General features: G+C 32.8%; 1 protein-coding gene across 1 annotated transcript; it reads left to right on the top strand.

The window, feature by feature from the left end:
• The first annotated feature begins 2,013 nt into the window (after positions 1 to 2,013).
• LOC148601023 (peroxidase-like protein) lies at positions 2,014 to 14,054 on the top strand. Its single transcript, XM_088556341.1, has 10 exons — positions 2,014 to 2,132; positions 3,350 to 3,540; positions 4,746 to 4,931; positions 5,756 to 5,804; positions 7,064 to 7,164; positions 9,526 to 9,627; positions 10,135 to 10,801; positions 11,518 to 11,687; positions 13,291 to 13,393; positions 13,967 to 14,054. Exons 1-10 carry the CDS (start codon positions 2,014 to 2,016, stop codon positions 14,052 to 14,054), a joined length of 1,776 nt encoding a protein of 591 aa, XP_088412467.1.
• The last annotated feature ends 7,471 nt before the right edge of the window (positions 14,055 to 21,525 follow it).

The raw sequence follows: 21,525 nt of genomic DNA, 5'->3' as shown, positions 1-21,525 counted from the left end.
ACGTAAACCGTAAATTTTAAAAAAGAAAGTATATGCAAAGTGCATGAAATTGACGTTTAAAAGAAAAATAAGATGTATGGGCTATACAGTCATAGTAAATTGCACTTATCTGTACTTGTGATTGAATACATTTTGTTATTTAAAACTTCCTTCAAATGCAAAAAATTCATCAAGTGCACAATATGTTGACAAAACACGTTGTAACTTTAGTAATACTGCTTGTTTGTTTTAGACAGATTTATGCAATATATGGTAAGAAAATTGCATTTATTTCAATTTGTTTGTTCTAAACATGAGATCCTCATGCAAGTTTATGAAACTGTTCTTTTTGTTAGTATCTTTGAATACTTTTGAAATATTTATAATTTGGTAAAATGAAGTATCTTTTGCATAAAGTCATATTATAACTGCAATGTACAACACTTAATACACAATTTTGTATTATAAAATCCTGAATTTTTTAGCAATTTTTTTGGTAATAATCATGTTTTTGTTTTTACAAGACTAAAATCTCACATTACATATGTTTATTAAAAGCATTATTGTGAATTTCAAAACCTAAGTAGGACCACACGTGACTAAAAAAAAAATCAGCGTAAACCTGATCGATGTATATCATACCGATTGTACCTGAAGAGGTAAAAAACAATAAATGGTGATTCGCTTTATTTTCATTAAATTGTATGACAGTCTTTAATATTAATAATAATAATCTTACAAATACAAATAAATGGAGATAAATATGCATTATCATCTCATGTAAAAAAAAATTGAATAAATCGAATGTTCATGTATCTAAAAATTGGATACCAGTTTTATCAATCTTTCAAAAGAAATTCAAAAATGAACTTTTTGTGAACAGTATTAATTGAAAATTATGTAATAATGGCGTTTTGATAGACATTATAATACATGTTTTTGTTTATGGGGTAAACATCCTATTTTTGGTAAATCGAGGGAAAATGAATCAGGACTGTAAATAAAGGTAGATTTGTTTTAAAATGATTTTTCCTGTAATTTTAACATTAAGTGAAAATATTGAAAGATGAAAAAACATAATTTGATCAAATTGAATGGTAGAGAAAAATGCAGTTGCGATTCCATGTGGAAGGAGGCAGTTTATGGTGTATAGTTTTTAAAACTCTAAAGCTGTAACTTATAAAATTAAGTCGTAATGATGAAACAGCAGTAGTTATGGGTAGTTATCAAACGCGGTTTAGCACTTATAGCTTAAGGCATATTTAAATGTTGATTGAGGAAAAGATAAAAAAAACAAATTAAATGGATTGTACCGATGCTGTTTAAATGTTTCGGTGTAGGGGATACTGATTAACTCCAGATATTGTTCTTGTATTCAAATACTAATTTACGAACCCAAATCACGCCAGGTATATATTTCTTTTGTAGAGGGATTAGGTCGGTCAGAAGACCTCCACCATGTTATACAAGAAGCACTGCATATTGTTGATCATCGTCGAAATGGTAAGAACACAACTTATTTTAGTATACTATTAAAAGAGAAAATTAAATGGTGTGCTCCGCTATGTTGATGTGGGATAATGATGTTCATTTTTTTCATCCATTTCATGTTCGTGGCCCGGATTTAGCCGATATTGTAAAACACAATCAATTAACAATTTTCGGGGTGGCACTCTAATACTTCTTTGATAGAGAGTGCAGCTGGGATTCTGTAACCTAATCAATTTCATACATTTAGCTTCAAAAAAAATGTTACCTTTTCATATATTTTGTAAGAAAAAAACAGACCTAATCCCATATATACATGTGCATAAGGGGTGTTCCCTTGATTATGATATATATCCATACTTCATATTCATTCAGATTGTGACGAATAATGATATTATCAATGGCATGCTGTTTGATGGCGAGTACGAGCATTAAAAAATCTGCTTTGTTTAAACTCGCTAAAATGTTTTCTTAGATAAAACATCATTTGTGTAAAGGGTATATTCAATACTAATAGCTTACAGAGGAAGACAAATGCAAGAATCGATGACTCCAGTGGATACTCATGCACTGGTGGCAAGAATTCGCGAGGAACCTGAAACAGTCCGAAAACTGGGATTTACAGCAGATGTCATAGAGACTGCTTTAAAACTATACACTTTGCGGTATGCTTATGTTGTATTTTTTATCCCATAAACAGCACAATTTTTAAACATTTTTAATTGGCAATTTTACACGTAACTTGTTTTTTCATTCGATTTGCAACCTCCAATTATGGTTGATTTATGATTTTAATTAACATTTGTAAAATAATAACAGACATTCACACATGTGTTACCAGCATGCATGATAAAAGTACTCTGGAACGTTTTAAAGTAAATGGCGCTGAAAGAGATGTCTAAATTAAGATACAACGTACATGTTTATTTTAAATAATTTTTGAAAACTTGTGGTTATCGAACTCTATTTTTTAACTTACTAGTTTTATCGAAAGTCTATGCTACCTAGAGGTATCCATTGCAGCAAATGTTTCGAATAATCTTATCAGAAACTAATGTAAAAAGTTATCAAGGGAACCAAGGTTATAGCGGTAATCAAAGAGTAATCAAGGGAACCAAGGTTATAACAGTAATCAAAGAGTAATCAAGGGAACCAAGGTTATAGCGGTAATCTAAAGAGTAATCAATGGAACCAAGGTTATAGCGGTCATCAAAGAGTAATCAATGGAACCAAGGTTATAGCGGTCATCAAAGAGTAATCAAGGGAACCAAGGTTATAGCGGTAATCAAAAGAATGTAATCCAGGAACAAAGACCACACATGGAAAACAGACATACACAACAAAGAACATACAGTAACTAAAATCATACATACAAAGTAACAAAAGTAAATGAGCAACTCGGACTCCACTGAAAACTGGGAGCATGGACCAGGTGCACCGGTAGGGTAAGCGTCCTCTGCTTTTCTGGAAACACCCGTCGAGTTGCTCATAAAAAGTCAAGTCCGGGGTAGACAAACGAGGAAAGGAAAACCAGGACCCGTTGAATAAATCAGTTTTCATGGTGCAGATGGATACACGAGTAAAAGAGTAATCTTCTGTTTCCTGATTATATACAAACTTATATGGCGAAAACAATATTTTTTTAACTATTTAGGGGTTATTGCCCCTACATTAAATAAACGCTAATATCTAGGTTACAAATGTAGTAAAAGAGAAAAATCAATATTTTTTTTTCTTTTTTCAACTTTGGGTCTGTTTTAGTAGTTTTGGTGTTTTGTCAATTTTCCTGGTCTAGTTTTTGTTTCTAGGTTTGTAAATATCCTGTGCCTCGTTCTATGATTTTCATGCGTTTAACCTAATAGTTCAAAATTTTGTTTTGCAGTTACAAAAGGCTACCAGATCCAAATATTTTCAAAGTTCATATGAAACCTATTTGCCCACGAAAAGTGATATCTTGTGATCGACATAATCGATATCGAACTCCACAGGGCGTTTGTAACAACCTTAAACATCCAGACTGGGGGTCTGCATTTACACCCCAGGCAAGATTTTTACCACCCAACTACGGAGATAGTTAGTACACTTTGTTTAATTTTCTAATCAATCAATGTTAAAATGTACAGATTCATTCTGTATTCGAAATGAATAAGCTGTTGATTGTATGAGGTGATCTATAAGAGTAATCAAGGGAACCAATGTTATAGCGGTAATCCAAAGAATGTAATCCAAGGACAAAGACCAGACATGGAAAACAGACATAAACAACAAAGTACATAAAGTAACTAAAATCATACATACAAAGTAACAAAACACAATCAGCAACTCGGACTCCCATTAAAAACTGGGAGCATGGACCAGGTGCACGGGTAGGGTAAGCGTCCTCTGCTTTTCTAAAAACACCTGCCGAGTTGCTCATAAAAAGTCAAGTCCGGGGTAGACAAACGAGGAAAGGAAAATTATGACCCATTGAATAAATCAGTTTTCATGGTGCAGATGGATACACCATAACGATCCACGAGCTCATGATGACGACCATAAACGTTTTTAGTGATGACTTAAATGTATGTGGCTTTATCACCACATATCTTTATTTGTAAGCGTTACGTTCTCTTTATTTGCAACAGTCAATAATTATAACTTTTAAGTATTTTGTCAAGGCTATTAAAAGAAAATGAGACTTAACTGATGAAAATGCGAATACTCTTATTTCTATAAGAACTATATTAAAGTACAAAGTAATCCAAAATACAAAAATAGTGCCCTTTTCATTTCGAGTATATTTATCATTCAAGGACTACTTTGTGTTAAAAAAACATCAAGCCCTTAGAAGCTTGACGTTTAATGGTGCAGATCGTACTTTTAAATACGGTCATCTGATACCCAGCCAGTGGCACTTCTTTCACTTTAAAAAAAAGTAAACGGAAATTTGTTCTAAGATATCGATTTTCAGGTAGTTCAATTTAAAGTACATTCGTTTATGAGGTTTGATTAGGTTAAACCACTGACTGAATAGTAGTCATCATCAATCGGTATCACGGTTTTTTTTTTTTAGAATAGACGTACCGTAAGTAGAATAAGTGGACGTCAGTTTATACTAAGCAAAGTTGTTGTCTTTTAGCTTGACAAACTCAGACTGATCGTCTAACCACAGTCCTCCTTACGATACATTTAGAGATCTAAAACGGAGTTGACTTTATGCCTATCGTCATGTCATCCTCTTCCACACATAACGACATCAATACTGTATTAACATTTCTTTTTTGTTTTTTGATCTTTAGAATACAACATAGGATATTTTCCACGTACAAAAAGTGTAACAGGACATTTACTTCCAAGTCCACGTGTTGTTAGTAAAGCAGTATTCAGCACGATTATTACACCGACAGACCCAATATACAACATTAACTTTTTACACTTTAGCCAAGTTGTGGTATGGGAGGTGACATCAACACCTTTACTACAAGGTAAAATGTTACTATTAAACATTAATAAAAGGATCATACATGATTTTAATACATTCTGAAAATTCATGAAATTAAACCCATAAAAGAGCATTACTAAACAAATTATAAATGCTAACTTCGGTCAGTCCTGTAATTCGGACCAAAATTGGATGTGGGACGATCCTGTAAGCCTCAGTAAACTAGCTCATTTTTTTTCAAAACATTACGTGTTGAGGGTAACTTTTGGTAAGAAATTATTGATTTTATCAAAATAACATTTATTTAGTAATAAAGTTATAACGCTTTCTTTATTTTAAATCTTCGTTCTTCCTCCCACAATCAGTTTGCCGTTTTCGTTTTTCATGCGGGGCACATTTCCTCTATCCGTATGGGACGAAATGTTTGTTCGAGATATTACAAGAAAATCATAGAATATTACCAGTATGACTACCAGAAACTGCATGTTTGATAAGGAAATGATATGTTACAATAATTTACTAGATATTATTACTTGTAAATAGTAGTTTAGTATATATGATTAATGAAAAAAATTACCTAGGACAAGTTGGAAAAGTCACATTCAAATAAGTTATTATTAAAATGAAATTTATGTGTAATATTTTTTTATTTTTATTTAATGTCCTTATATTTCAAAATAAATAAGAAGAAAGTGGTCTTTCCCACAGAAAATGGAGATTATTTGGCATTATTTTAGCCATATACGCTGATGATTATATGAGTACGAACAGCACGTAACGTCATATCTTTTTTTGTATAATATCCAACGTTGAAACTCTCAACCTTATTATATGCTTTATTACTATATACTTTTCCTCACATTACAGATAGCGGCAAAACAATTGTTTGTTGTAACGGAAACAAACCTGTTCAAAGGTATGTATGAGGAAATGACTAACTTACAGATCAAATCATTTCTAATAACCTCATGACAAATGGCAATTCATGATCAAATATCTATGTAGAAATGTGCCTCAATTTTGAGATAAGTTAATTGTTTTATATTGATATATAATTTTCAGATGAATGTTTCTAAGTATTGCCGTAACACCATGTTTATATGCTTGATTTCATGTTAAGCTTGAAGCTTGTATTATTTACCACAATAGCAAATAAATTTGCTTCTATGTTGATTAAGTATAAGTCTTTATAAAAATCAGGCAAAATGAGACAACAATGATCAAGACTTTTAAAGAACTCACCAAACTAACATTAAATTTTCACACTAAAACCTTTCCCCTCTTTGGAAATATCACCGTTTGGGAATGAAGTTTCTTTGACAGTTATTCCCCATTGAAATGTTAATCGGTGTTGGATTAAAGGAAAAAAATAATTGATAGTGGGTTATTTCATTCTATACTGAACTCTCTGTGTGATTCTTACCGAGACTGACTTTCAATACATTCTTTTTAAAGTACAATTTCAAAATGCACCATTCCTGTTTTGCAACATGGTTATGCGTTTCAAGATACCAAATCGATTTCACAACTACTTATTTTGTATTACACCCTATTTAACATGTATTAAGGTAGACCAAACCTATCACACGCAGCATTCTTTTATGTCATCTTGCAAAATCTTACAGACATATAAATTTTCTATGAACTAATAGCGTTTGAAATGATGTAAATTTTTTGGCATAAAAGGTATAAAAGATATATTCAACCATTATTTTTAAAAGTCTCTTCCCAGGGAATATAATTGGCGGAATAGTATTCCATTGAAATCTGTATGGAATTAATGTTGCAAGACAAAAGAGTTCGGTGACCCCCCAATATTTGTTTTGAAATACAAAATAATGCAAGTTATGCGTTCTTTATATAAAGTTATAAGAAATTTTATCTTCCAATTTTTTTCAGAAATTTGTGAAATAGTAAAAATTCTTTACAGAATCGATGTTCGGTGTCTTTGTTTTTTTACATTAAAATTCTAACGTATGTTTTTTTCGGGGCCATCTTTGAGAAAAAACTAGAAAAAAATATTTACCTCAACAGTAGGCACGGTCTCCCTCAATGGACAAACACTTTTTATAGGTCTCAAATTAAGTGAAATTGAATAGATCGCGAATATCAGGTTAGGTGGTACAAATACATTGTGTTTACTATCTACATTATCTAACGAACTTTTTATTTCAGACCAGAATGCTTTCCTATCTTTACTCCACCTGGAGACTTTAAGACAACGTGTATGACTTTCACACGGTCTGAGTTTGCACCTCAATCTTGTTGCTTCCCAGGTAATAAATTAGAAAAAAATATGTTATTTTTTAAATGCTTGAATAGACTTTGTAAACACTGTGTATTTGTCAAGAAACCGCACGATGACAAAAAAGCTATTTTAACATTTTAATCTAATGAAAAGAAGTGTTCTCTTTTATGTATTCGACAATCTAAGTCCTGAACAATTTCATCAGATTTATGATGGCAAATCAATACCCATACGATGATACGATAATATTAAAAACATTTTAAAAGTCGTAGAATATACAAATGTCAATTATATGTTCATGATGTTATAATATGATGAAGGTCGAAATATCATTTGGGAAAACTATTGGATGATTGAGGAATAAGTGTATACAATAATTAAGAAGTATCACTTGCTCTGAAAGCAAGTTTATAACTCTGTAGACAAATTATTTAAACCCATACAATTCTATATCATTCGCAAGTGAAACTGCTTTACAAAATACCCTGTGAAATAAAACATTGAATCAATCTAACTGTTGTTATGGATACCAACTTGACAAACGATGTTTATTTATCCTGAGAATTTGAACAGTAAACAATAATACGAACAACAGTTTAAAAGTTTGAAAGAATATTCAAAAGGAAAAGTCAAATATCTTGATAAAATGTAACAGAAAATAAAACTTGTTAAAACTCTTATGTCTTTCTCATTTAGCTTTCCATTCTACAAATCGTTTCTGTTTGAACAAAACATAGTTTATTCAAGAAAAGAAATAACTAAAAATAAACAGAATAAAGTAAACATAGACTTGAATATTGTAAAATTAAGTAAATAAATTATTTTGAAACCTGTATTTCTATACACACAATATCGTTATGTTACCTGCCTGGATATCGAATATGGTGTGCTTAGTAACCATCACGAAAACAAGAAAATCTCAAAATACTGAACGCATTGATAAAACAACATAAACTAAGAAAATAAGAACATTTTGAAGATACCAAACAGTAATGTTATTTTTAAAGTACAATTCCAAAATGCATCTTACTGCTTTAACTTTCGTTCCCTTATTACTTTATCACATATTATTTACGTTTAAACCTTCTTAATCATTCGAAACAACATATGTTTATTTGTACATAACGCTTTCCTGTAGTATTCTATAAATATTTAAAATTAGTAAATAATAATAAATTATATAAACCTGATGTAAAAAAAATAAAAAAAATAAAATAAGTTAAACATTCCTGGTGTAAAACAAAGAGAAAGTACTATGTAAAAATGGTATTCTTTATTTTAACATTGCTATGTGATAGAGATGGGTCGGATTACTTTCAATGTAATTGATTAAATTACAATTACTTTGTTGAATGTATGATAAAATTAAATTAATTATAACAGCATTTCTGAAAGAAATTGTTCACAGTAATGATTACATTGGCAAGTAATCGTGATTGCATTTAATTACAGTTAGTTTGCAAATAACTATGAATTAATTTAAACGTTTGGAACATAGTTCATTCATGTATGACATGTAGGCGTAAGTTTTAAACACTGAAGCTCTACAATTACCATGTCACTACTGACTAATTCGTCAGTAGAAAGAATTAAAACAAAACTATTCTAAACTTGTAAAACAAAACAAATAAAATAACTGAACGTTTCCGTGGTTTAAGCAACAAAAAATTCAAAGAAATAAAAGTTCATTTAATTAGAATACATAGGAATATTTATTTTTTACATTTTTCTATTGTATGGTCGTTACTTACCCTCAAATTAAAACAGGATACAAAAATATGGGCTCGTGAGAGTACGGGAGATAAGGAGGTTGATCCCAAGATGCGTCTTATAAAGAAGTCACTACTTTACTGCCAAGCATTGGGCATAACTTAGAATAAAGACAAGTTCAATCAATGTAAAATTAATGAATCCTAGTGGGGTAACACTCCTTCATAAACCTACGGGCTGTTGCTTTTGTAAACTAGTACAATAATACTTCGCCTCAACGTGTGCACGTGGGATTACATATAGTACAAACTAGCGTCTGTTCGATAGGTCAAACCTTGTCGTCCTGAAAGTATTGAAATATCCGACAAAGGACGTAAAAATCAACTTTTAATCAATAGAACAGTGACCTTCAGTATTTCGAAAAAAATATGTCTTGCCTACTTAACATATAAGTGTTAAATGTGTTAATTTTTTTTCCCTAGACGGTTTCAAGTTTAGCTCGTTATCTTTTGGATTTATCATCGGTAGTACTGGTAATGATAATATTATCGAAGCATTCTCCAATCCCGTGAGCACAGACGAAACATTTTGACATATATCTATAAAGTAAATGAAAGATTGGAGTATTCCATTTAAGTTTTATCTTTCCAAAGCATTCCAAAACCATTTGATTTTTTAGGCCCAAGGCGACAAATGAATATGAAAACATCCTATTTGGATCTGAACTGGGTGTATGGATACACAAAACAAGGAGAGGAAAGAATTCGTCGGTTTGGATTTGGTAAGCATACATATCTGTACATATGTATTAGCTGTAAAATATTTTAATAAATGGTACATTGTTATTGTTACCATATAGTTCCGCTGAACGCATAGATTTAAAAGTTGACTCTTTTGTGAATTTGGTGTAATACTTTTGCATTTATATTTTCGTACATAATTTCTAGGATACTAAACTGAAGATTATTGATTTCTTCATTATTCATTGAAACAAATGACATTTAGAAAACTTCAAAGTACTTAATAGTATTTTTTGCCATGGTTATAAACTGGTTGAAAACCGGTTTCGACATTCATATAGTTAAGTTGTCCATTGTACGAGGGTTTGAGGCCATATGAACGTCTTATTTTAGCTTTTTACAAATGACTAAAAGAAACGTAAAATAGAATGCGTTTATATATTCATTACGAAGTAATTTCTTGTTTTTATGCAATCAAATATTTTTTTTTTCACATTTAATACGTGTAGAATTTAAAGAAAAAATATTCTTTGTTCTGTTTTTTAAAGATCATCCTGACAATTATGATGCTCTATTATCAACATCTATGTTTGTGTTCACAAACGAAAACCATGATATTGTAAAAGGACTACAGCATTATGGGTGGTCAGGTGATCAGCTCCTCCGTGAAGCCAGAAAAATTCTCACTGCTATTTTTCAACATATCATATATAATGAATACCTACCTATCATTATTGGCAATAAAGCAGTAAGACAATATGGACTAGCCAGTAAAAAAATAGGTTTTAATACCGTTTATGATCCACGTGTTGATGCTTCTACTCGGAGTGCCTTCAGCGCAGCCACCTTGCATTTTGCCCATTCCATGATAAACAGACTGGATGCTGATCTCATCGGATTGTTTACACCAGCTAATGTGAAAAACTACACAATGACAATACAGTCGCAAAGTTACCGGATCATTTCTCAATTCCAAGGAAAGTCTGACAGATTTCTAACAGACTACACAAGAAACAAATTGTTCGAGACAATGCCTGGAAATGGTTTTGATTTAGGAGCTCTTACTTTACAGAGGGGAAGAGATCATGGTCTTCCGTCTTATAATAAATGGCGGAAGTTTTGTGGACTTCCACCTGTTCTCCATTTTGGCAATGGATTTATGGGATTCAAAGACCACAACATACATGCAGCAAAAGCATTGGCATCAGTATACAGGTAATAAACGTAAGGAAATATGATATTTTCACAATACATGCAGCCAAATACTTTGTTTGAGAATACAGGCAGTTAATGTAGAGTCACTATATAATATTTTATCATAAAACAACGTGCAGCAACAGTTATGAATGCAAAGCATTATCTTTAATCTACAAAGCTAAAGGAGGAAATATTTTTTTTTAAAGTTTACATTGCTAAAGAGTAACCAAGGGAACCAAGATTCTAGCGGTAATCCAAAGAATGTAATCCAGGGACAAAGACCAGACATGGAAAACAGACATACACAACAAAGAACATAAATTAACTAAAATCATACATACAAAGTAACAAAAGTAAATGAGCAACTCGGACTCGCCTAAAAACTGGGAGCATGGACCAGGTGCACCGGTAGGGTAAGCACCGGTAGGGTAAGCTAACAAATCTAATGGTCACACACAATCGTGCAAAAGCAAATGACATTATTATATAGCCATATCAATTTATGTATTAAGAACGTAAAGCACCTTGCTTTTGTTTATTGTAATTTACAAAAGAATATCTATTTTTACCACAGTGTACGCTTTGATGTTCACTTGCATCATTTACTCATGCCAAAAGACAGTAATAAGTACTCATTTTGATAAGCTTCGACATATGAAATTATACTTGTCATTACTGTGATCGAAAAAAAAAAATGTTTTATAGACTATTATACCTTTACTCGTCCATATTAGGCATCCCGATGACATTGACCTGTATGCTGGTGCCTTGTCGGAGAACGTTGTTCCTGGCAGTTTTGTAGGTCCAACGTTTCAATGCCTCTTTGTCAAACAGTTTGAAGCTTACAAAAAAGGAGACAGATTTTTCTATGAAAATGAGTTTCCTGAAACCGGATTTACCTTTGGTAAGTTTAAAAGTTGTACCGTTATCACATTTGAACGAAGTTTATAAACAATGCACTAATTTCAGTAAAGTTCCGATCGTACATCTGTTCCTCATTTTACAACCACAATACTGAATGTGAGTACCTAAGATGCCTGTATATGCGCAAGTCCATGCTGGGTTGTCTATAACAAAATTCCAGCCGTTTTGACATTCTGTTAACATTTTTTTGGTGAAGATTCTGTCAAGTACAATTATATTCCGAATGTAATTCATACCAAGCAGAGTTTCGAACCTACAACAATACAAATCATTGTACTTGATGCACAATTGGTAGATAAGGGCACCACGAAACTACAGAATACTAATCCGATCCATAATCAAGTCAATTATTAGAGTAGTGTTCTAGTTTTACCTTAATACAATGACATACTTAGACTCTGAATAGTCAAACTTTGACAAGAAATGACTCGATAACCAGTGAGTGAAAACTACAATTTTTATATTGAACACCTTAAACGGGTAAAACTGTAAATAATATTTTTGTTTGTATGGTTTCACAAAGAGTAATAATGCTGCTTCGTAATTAGACCATTGTAGATTATGACACTAGGGCAATATTTCTCTAGCTGAGGGTGTCCAACGGTTTTAAGAACGCCGCCCTTTGTTCTATACAACTCTACGTACAACATTTTTTTCTACCTGTGTTAAATTACGGTCTACAAAAAGGATACTCTTTCTAATCATTTTCTTATTCAGCTACTTTGAAAGTACTATTGTTCGTGGTGTACACATTTTCGTGGTGTTCGTGGAGAGGCTTTACCACGATATTTGGTTCACTGTAGAGAAAAGTAGATTCCCATGGATGTGTATACTGATAACGTCAAAACCACGAATTCAAGAATCCACGAACTTGTGTTTCTTCCGTGATCCACGAAAATTGCTATCCACGAATTAGGGTATTTTACACCGTAATCTCCCTATGCTCAGGTCCATACTAATTTCGCTCCATAAAATTCAAACAACAATAGGTGTTGTATTAAACAACCATTATATATTACATAACTCAAAACTATTATGGTAAAAATGATAAAAAAGAACGTATTTTATGATGAAAGGACGAATGCTAAGCACTTAGGATTAATGATAACGTTACTTCTGCCTAGTGTTACGAGGGCGACCACGCAAAAAAAAAAAAACATTTGGTGGCACATGACAAATTTTGTTCCAAAAAATCATCCATTTAAATGCATTCTTCCTGAAAGCTGAATTTTGGTTTTTGATAGACTGCAACTGTTGAAGAGAAAGAAGTCATACGGAAGGCATTGAAATTCATTGAACAAGGGAGATAACTCTTTCCTTTTGTGCAAAACCTGATTGCTTTTTAGTGAACTATAAAATCATTTTCTGAGCCATCCATTTTCGATTTAAAAAAAAATCTCTTTGGATATATATGTGATATAGACATTACATTTGAACATAAAATTTCGTGGGATAAAATTAACTATGTGCCATTAATATCATAGGAACTGCATGGTTTCTTAATTTAATCTCTCTTAAAAGCAAGTAACTCTAAAAAATGGCACATTGTTTTAATTTTTACGCATTGATTTAAATATTTCCAGATCAGTTGAATGAGATAAAGAAGCAGAGCCTTTCGGCGTTACAATGTCGACATACTGCTGTAACAGCAATGCCAAAGAACGCATTTGTATCGATAAAAACCGGGTAAGTTTTACCTGTGTTAGAAACTTCAAATGAGATAGGTTCACCTTTGCACAGATGGTTTTGTGTTTATATCATACATTTTTACCAAGACTTTTCACCAATGGGATTCTCCGAAGGCCCTTTTCTCCTGTAACAATGATGTGGATAAAAAGGGGGTAGTCATAATTCTAATATCATCAGAGATTTTTTTATAGGTTTACTCCTTTAACATTAAGTTTCATATACCATTGCCCGTCCGTCTGTCCACACAATTCAGTATGCCTTTAAATCGCTCTTACAGAGATCTTACACTTAAATTTTGTTTACTTACGGATCTGATGTTAGTATCAGTTAATTATTTCGGATCCTTTACCTTACGAAAAAGCTAGCAGGTCCGTAGCTGGACTACTCTATTAAGGAATAAGATGAATAAATATGAAAAGTAATTTATGTAGTGTTGAGGTAGAACGCTCCTGCCTTTTTATCACTTTTGTATAAGTTCAAAACTCGTTGCTTGAGTGGTCTTAATTCAACGCGCACGCGTGTTTTATATCGCTTATTACCTACACTACTATGATATCATAATATTTGCAGCATCACATTGGTTCCATGTGAGATGTTCCCTAGACTGGATTTGAGTTTTTGGAGTCGTCATCCCAGACAAATGATGAACAAACATTAAACAAGTATCGGTTTCTTATCAGTGTTATGTGTTTTTATGCTGATATAGAGTAACCGTTTATTGACCAAAACGAACGTCGTAAGAGAGAGAGAGAGAGAGAGAGAGAGAGAGAGAGAGAGAGAGAGAGAGAGAGAGAGAGAGAGAGTATAATATAATGTTTATATTAATTGTAAAAGTATATACGTACATAACATAAATAAATGAATATTTACATTGACTGTGCGTATACGCGCGATGTTGTATAAGTCAATTAAACACATTCTCGAGATATCCATAAAGGCCACGCTAAAAATATAGGACTATTTTATTGATCACTGTGTATTGCCTTTTTCTATGTATATAAAGTATATAAATTTTACACATTTTGACACATAGCGCGATTCATTGAAAATGTGTTACAGTAAACGCTTTTACACACCGATGGAACAACATTAATGTAACATTCAAATCTTAATTAATCTATATTAGGTTTAAATAGGAACTGTTTATGTTAACTTAAACATACATTACACTACATACATGAAATAACTAGTTGTTTTTGTTTTGTTTTTAATATAAATATATGTATATAATAGTCGTACTTCTTAAAAACAGTTATTGGAATCGATAGGAAAATAAGAACAAGCCAATCATTAGAAATCGTATCGAGGCCATGTCAACACTACACTGTATATGTTTTGAAGCCTTCTTTTGTGCAAAACTTCAATGAAACATTGTAGTCAATTCGGATGATATACGCAATTACTCGTTCTTTAATATAATACACTAATGTAAATGTTTAACAGTTACGTTAGTCATAATTATTAAATTTTGAAAACAATTAGGCGAGACACATTTGATTTTAGAAATATTTCACCTCATATCGCGAGAGGTTCTTTCATAGAACCTAAAAAGTTAACATGCACATTTTACAATAATTGTACAATTAGAACAAGGAACACACATCTACAAATCGTTCTTTTTAATAATTATTTCCTTTGATATTTCAAATATATTCGTTGTGTCTTTTTTAAATTGCACATTCTATGTGTTTTTTTTTGTCCTGTGAAAAAAATTCAACTCAATATAGGAATTGAAATCCCACTGTAGTATGTGTTCATCTGTCGACTAACCGGTATAACATTATGCATAGGTCAAAACGTAAAAAATAAATGGTTTCAATATTGTAGTAACATATCCCTGTTCCAGGAGTCTTGTTGTAAGAAGTCTAGCGTGATACAAAGAGTCTGCGTAGTTACGGCAAGCTGTGGTATAGCGTATGAGTTTTGACATGAAAACTCCATTCGCAGATGCAGAAGGGATGTTACCATAGATGAAAGGAAAGTTGACAATACGGAATGACAAGTCATCGCGTTTGTCCTACAGTTTGATCAATAGTTTTTTTTCTTAACCATCGATCTCTAAGTGTACGTCAAGATATGAGGCTGACTTCACAATGTCTTAAGTATTTTTTATCTCAAGTTCTTAAGGGTAGATGCGGTTTTTCAAATCCCTGAAATAAGGATTGCTTAACGATAGTACGTCATCTATATAGCGGAAACTGAGATTGAAGGATATAGCTAAACGATATCCTTTCTTTTTATATCAGACCAGCTATAAAGACAGCCTCATAAGTGTTAGGGAATATGTCAGCAAGTAGAGGAGCGCAATTTGTTCCCATCGGAATGAAAGATAAGGTCAAGAAAGCTATTTTCTGTAATTAAACAATATATTAGTAATTTATATACCGTTGATAATCATTCATAAAATGTACACTATACTACTTTACGTACTACAATTCTAAGTTTAAATTATTGGTGATAACCACTCAAGATAATATCTACCTGTGTGAAAATACGGTCTACAAAAAGGACACTTTTCCTAATCATTTTCTAATTTTACTTATCTCCGTTGTGCATGTATTATATTTAGGTCTATGATCATGTCACTCCATAAAATTCAAATAGAATTAACTCAACAAGTTTAGGTTATTACCTTAAAAGTGGGATTGTTTATTGTTTATTCGGAACTTCTCTAAGTTGACATATGACGCCTTTTTGATAATCGAGCAAAAGAGAAATAATATTGAATAGAAAAATGTTTGCATGCGGATCCGATCCCTTGTTTTCAGATATCCTTAACCAATTGTTTAGCGCCAAAAAGGCAGGTTATACAAGAGAGTCAATGCTTGGAAACCATGAGACTGAGTATCGAACGCCCACACAACTTTTTACCCACGTCGTCAGGCACGATGACCCACCGACCACGACAACGACCCGTACTAAAAAAAACTTACCTAGGAAGAAAAATAAAAAAAAAACTAGAATTACAAAACGCTTAAAAGGATGCAGACATTGAACCAATACAATCTAGACAACCTAAACCAAAGACCACAATGACCACTGGCACAGGTTTAAGTCCTTTAGTCTTAAGTCATTTAACAGCAACAAGCTCGGTCACTTTCAGATTATAGCGCCATCAAAGAGCTACAGCCTCAGCTTAGTGGATTATTTCGACCGCAGTCTCTCCCCAACAATTAATAAGTCGTAGCATGTATCTTGTCACCGAACACATTTTAGCCTACCAATACAACTGGACCAAGAAATGATATACTCCGCGCCTAACATCCTGTACAAATCCGTAGTATATTTAAACCACAAATTTATTTGGAAAATCGGCCAGTCAACCTAGCAATATAACTATCTCAGAAATGATCCATAGATGTCAACAGAGGTGGACCGGTTGCTGAACTCAATTCCAGCGCCTAGGACCGAACACTTGACAACAAGTTCTTTTGAAAACCTTCAGATCAAGATTAAGCCAGAATTTAAATCAGGGTGTGAGCTTGTTTCACAGAAAACTGTTTAAAATATTGTATATTGGGACCATGCCATTACATCAGGGCTTTCCGCTTTAGCACCAGATAGGAAACTAGACAATATTTCTATGGCAGTATTTATTTTTGGGTATACTATTATCTTATTACAACACGATCCACATTGTCTAAGGTAACCAAAAGCATCAGCGTTTGTTGTGCGTAAAGTCATCCATGAAACTTTCCTTACTGCATGGATGGGAGTTCGCCGCCAGTATCATATTGGTATCTTGTGCAAGATTGAAACCCTCATTCAAATAGTAACACAGTAAAATCAATTAAGTTTTATAAATACAATAAAAGATTCAAAATCTGACACAAATGTCATTTGTAAGAGCTATAACAGCGAAAACATACAAGATGCAGAATGTGCCTTCTCAAAAGGTGACAAAGTTTTTTCATTGTTTCACATATGTTTTGCATGTGCCAGTCGCGGATATACAGCTCATCATGCTGCAGATAAATGCACATATAAAGCTACAAACCAGATTTTTAAAGCGTGACAAACCCACTCCACAACCTTAGACTACAAATCAGAACAATTTTTGAATTTTTTACAAGTTATTGAGCAATCACCTGAGAAAAATGATATTGAAATTAAAAACTGTTTAGACGATTTTGGCGGTGCCTGACTTCGAGAGAAATTGCACGATTGCATTTTCAAATATTAGGTAATTTGTTTATAGGTCTTGGACTCCAAGAATCAGAAAATAAGACGATTGCTCCATGTTAAAGAATGTTTTTTTCTTGGCATTATGTTTGGTACTGTGTCAATAACTACAGAGGTCGTCCCTCAGAGAAAATTATGGCTAAATAAAACTACATACACCAGACGAGAAATTCAATTAGTGATTACAATTTGCTCATTCCTAACACGTAAACAGATAAACATTCTATTTTACAAACAGACTCCTATCTCAATGAGTGCTATGTTGGACAAACCCTTATTTCACTGTGAGTTCCCTAGCTTTATTTTGGATGCATCTTATCAAATACATATTTTAGTAATGACGACAATATTAGAAGCATTCAAAGCCAAATTTTTGCTCGTACTTTCAGAATCGGCAGAACAAAAGATGTCATATTGGCTTCATGTGTCCGAGAGATTATGTATATTGTACCGTTGTCTTCTTTTGAATTGACATGTGATTATATCTCAACTAAGGAAAACACAGAACCAGGCGTCGAATTCACAAAAAGTCATAAAAGTAAAGTTGATCGTAAGTATTGACGTCATAACAGAAATAGCATTGTTACGTCATATCTTACGACCAATTTTATACTTACGAATTTGTTGTGAAACAGCACTCAGATCTTTTGAGTCGATACCATGAACGTTCCGCTTGGGTTACTTTTTCAAAAATTTTAGGGAGACAAATCTAATCCCTTAAAACCCACCTAAACACTATTTTGAAGTTGATCAGCATTGGCAATTGTATGGAAGTTTTAGACAATGAAAAGTTGATTAGTAAAATCAGTGTATTATAATTGTTGAAAGATGTTTGCAGCAATACTCAAAGATTCCTGTATACAGAAGGAACGGTTAAACATTAGGTCACATTGGAGTGCACATCTGTTACTTTGTATATATTTTAAATTCAAACCTTTGCCATCATCAAGCATGTTTTTGAATTCATTTTAACGATTTATGAAAAGAACAGCTCATTCAGATTCATATCTTTATCTATTTTTGCATAGTATTAAATTATTGCATAACTGCTATGGTTTTGAATTTATTTTAAATAATGATATAAATTTCAGAGCACAGTTTTTGGGTTTTGGGACTAAAACGCAAAGTCCCTCTTCAAATCACACCTCTTGCCAATCACACCTGGTATGCTTTCGAAGTTTATGCATTTTTGAATATGTGTCAACCATTTCAATTGGTCTTGTTGGCAGCTATGCTCATTGTAATCATGATTCGCCGTAAATAGAACTTAGTTCCTACTGAATCTAGTTCTTTCAAAAAAGGGCATTTTTTTAAGAATCAAAGCTTGAAACTTTCATTTGACTGGTCTAGCACTAACAAAAAAGCAGGTCACATCATATTAACTATCATTCTGGTAGCAATGTTTGTCTTTTTCTAGCTCTCAAGGTTGTTTCTGATCAATAACATCACCTATCTTCTCATTACCCTGCATTTTCATTGATATTTTTCTGGAGCCATAAGATGTTTAACCTAACACACCTTTGTTCCTGCGCTTAAATAATACTTATTGCTAAGATTGTGCCTAACCCAGCCCTTTACAGCAGTCATTCCTTACTGTATTACTTTGTACGTATTATTTTGGTTATTTTATGTTTTTGTTGTGGATTTCTGTTTTAATTTCAATTATTTGAGAATTTCTTGCATGTAATTATTATCATAGTTTACATGGATATCAAACATTAACCTTTCTTGGGATTTTATTTTGAGGTGAACATTTTTTTTCATAGTTTGTATGTTTCATTTTTGTCGACATCGCTGATTCATTATCTCATTTCATTCATGGTCCCGTGCAGGTCCGGGTGTCAAAAGAATAGGCCTGCTGCAGCGCTAAGCTTGTCGCAAATGGTGACTAGGCGGTCTGCCCACATAGAAACTAGGATATGTGCCCCAGGTGGTGGAATGGGGTACCCCTGGCGTGTTACATGCTAGGGTTGTCAGGCTATAATACGGAAAACCTGACCGCAAATCATAGTGGTGCACCGTGTTGGGAAAGATGCCACGTTCCTCGCAAGGTTAAGTACCCTGCTGTGGTATTCGATAGGACTAGGAACCTTTGCGCTCCACCACAGGTGTCTAAATTGACCGACCCTACCCATCTCTCCCTTTTTCTTGTGGCAATCAAAATTTGTCGACCCTATTGTCCTTGTGACCCATCCCTTTTTGTCATTTCATCATCATCATTTCATAAGCATTTTATCATCCCTTTCATGTTCATCGCCTGAATATGGCTGAAGTATTGCTGCTCGAGCGTTAAACCCCAACAATCAATCAATCATTTCATTCATGTGTTCCATTTTTGTTCCAAGTTTGGCCTCAAGAAAGGTTTTGTTTATCACAATATGTGCTGATATTTGACAGAATTACGTCTATAGGATTGCCATCACTTTTCGTCTTTTGTCATGCTACTAGTAATGCAAAGACTGACTAAATGGAGCGATGAAAAAAAGTGTTTTTACCGTACCCAGTTCGGCTTCAGACCAGGTTATGGAACCCATAATGCAGCTTTTGATTTCCATTTCATCGTATCGAAATCTTTGAGTTATATTAAACGTCTGTACTGTTGTTAAAGTCTTTGCAGTGTTAATCATTCAACATTATGGCCTAGACTTGTCAAGTGTAGTATATCAGGGAAGTTGTTAGACCTAATGAATTCAATGTATTCACAGATAAAAGTATGTTTTAAACATGAAGGTTGTTTGTCAGAGTTTTGTCCAGTGTAATTAAGGTCTTATGCAATTTGTATCATTTTTTGTATGCTTTATATGTTAATGGTGTCGAAATAGAAATAATAACGCATGTGTTTATCCCTTATGAATTACAGTGGTCCTTTTCACAAAAAAATCGTAAGAGTAAAATTAGTCGTAAGTTGTGACGTCACAATACTTAACTCTATTATGACATCATAACTTACGACTAATTTTACACTTACGAATTTTGTGAAAACGACCACTGATGCTTAATCTCTTTCTGTTGATGTTCCATGGTGATACAGTGATCTTCAAAAATGGTTGATGCTATAGACACTTGCTCCTGTATAAATAACTTGAGTATAAACTTATCAAAAATTTTCGAAAAAGATGTGGTGTAATGCAAGATGAGATATAGTTTATAAAGGGAATCCAAAAGCATTATGTGATGAGCTTGCTCACCGAGAAGAATTGCTGAGGTTTAATAGTAATTTTAATGAAAACCAATTAATATTGTCATATCAAGGTAGAAAAGATGTGTTTAGTTATTTAGTAATATAAAAGAATTTGTTTAACCTATATTGAACTTGGGGATATCATAGAGTAATAGACGTTGAACGGTGTATCTTTATGTATTTTTTACAGAATTTTTAATGTGAGAAGAAGTATATTAATTACAAAGTGTATTTTGCATTAGGTAAATCCCTACATGTGTGTATATAAACGTATATTGTAGAATGATGAAGTATTAGATCAAATACCAATAACAAAAGTAAAGTGGTCGAAGTTGCACTCCGAGTTTTTCATATATACTGACCATCTTCTATGCATTCCGTTTTGCTTTGTCAATGTCTACCAGAAACGCTTGAGTCAGAACGTCTTGTATCGTTTCCGGCTTACTCACATACGCCATCATGAAACGATTGGAAAAGCTGCAGATACTCTAGAATCTATTCTCATAAAACCAAATAATAAAATTAATTTCTTATGTGAAATTCAAGATTTATTGTAAGGCTATGGTTTTCATTACGTATGGCTGACACATGTTGTTGTTGGTAGTTTAATTGCTTAGCTCAAAGAGTATACATTTATTATTGATCAATTTTTAAGTGAGGCGTATACATTTTTTGACTCGTCACCTGAATGTCATCTTAATAGACTTATGAATAATGCGTATTTGTTTGCCAATTTTCTCTGGATAGATCTGTGAAGTATATAGCT

The sequence above is a fragment of the Perna viridis genome, chromosome 12 (genome assembly GCF_037379345.1).
Source record: "Perna viridis isolate PV_CMFRI_1.1 ecotype Kerala chromosome 12, ASM3737934v1, whole genome shotgun sequence".
NCBI classification, from domain to species: domain Eukaryota; kingdom Metazoa; phylum Mollusca; class Bivalvia; order Mytilida; family Mytilidae; genus Perna; species Perna viridis.
The sequence above is the reverse complement of the archived record's forward strand: the minus strand, read 5'-3'. Positions and strand labels throughout refer to the sequence as shown.

Excerpts from the sequence above, each read along its gene's own strand:
- LOC148601023 (XM_088556341.1), top strand. The coding sequence starts at position 2,014 with ATGACTCCAGTGGATACTCATGCACTGGTGGCAAGAATTCGCGAGGAA. Across the intron at positions 5,805-7,063 it reads GGAAACAAACCTGTTCAAAG|ACCAGAATGCTTTCCTATCT; the intron begins GTATGTATGAGG and ends TTTTTATTTCAG. Across the intron at positions 13,394-13,966 it reads TTTGTATCGATAAAAACCGG|CATCACATTGGTTCCATGTG; the intron begins GTAAGTTTTACC and ends TAATATTTGCAG.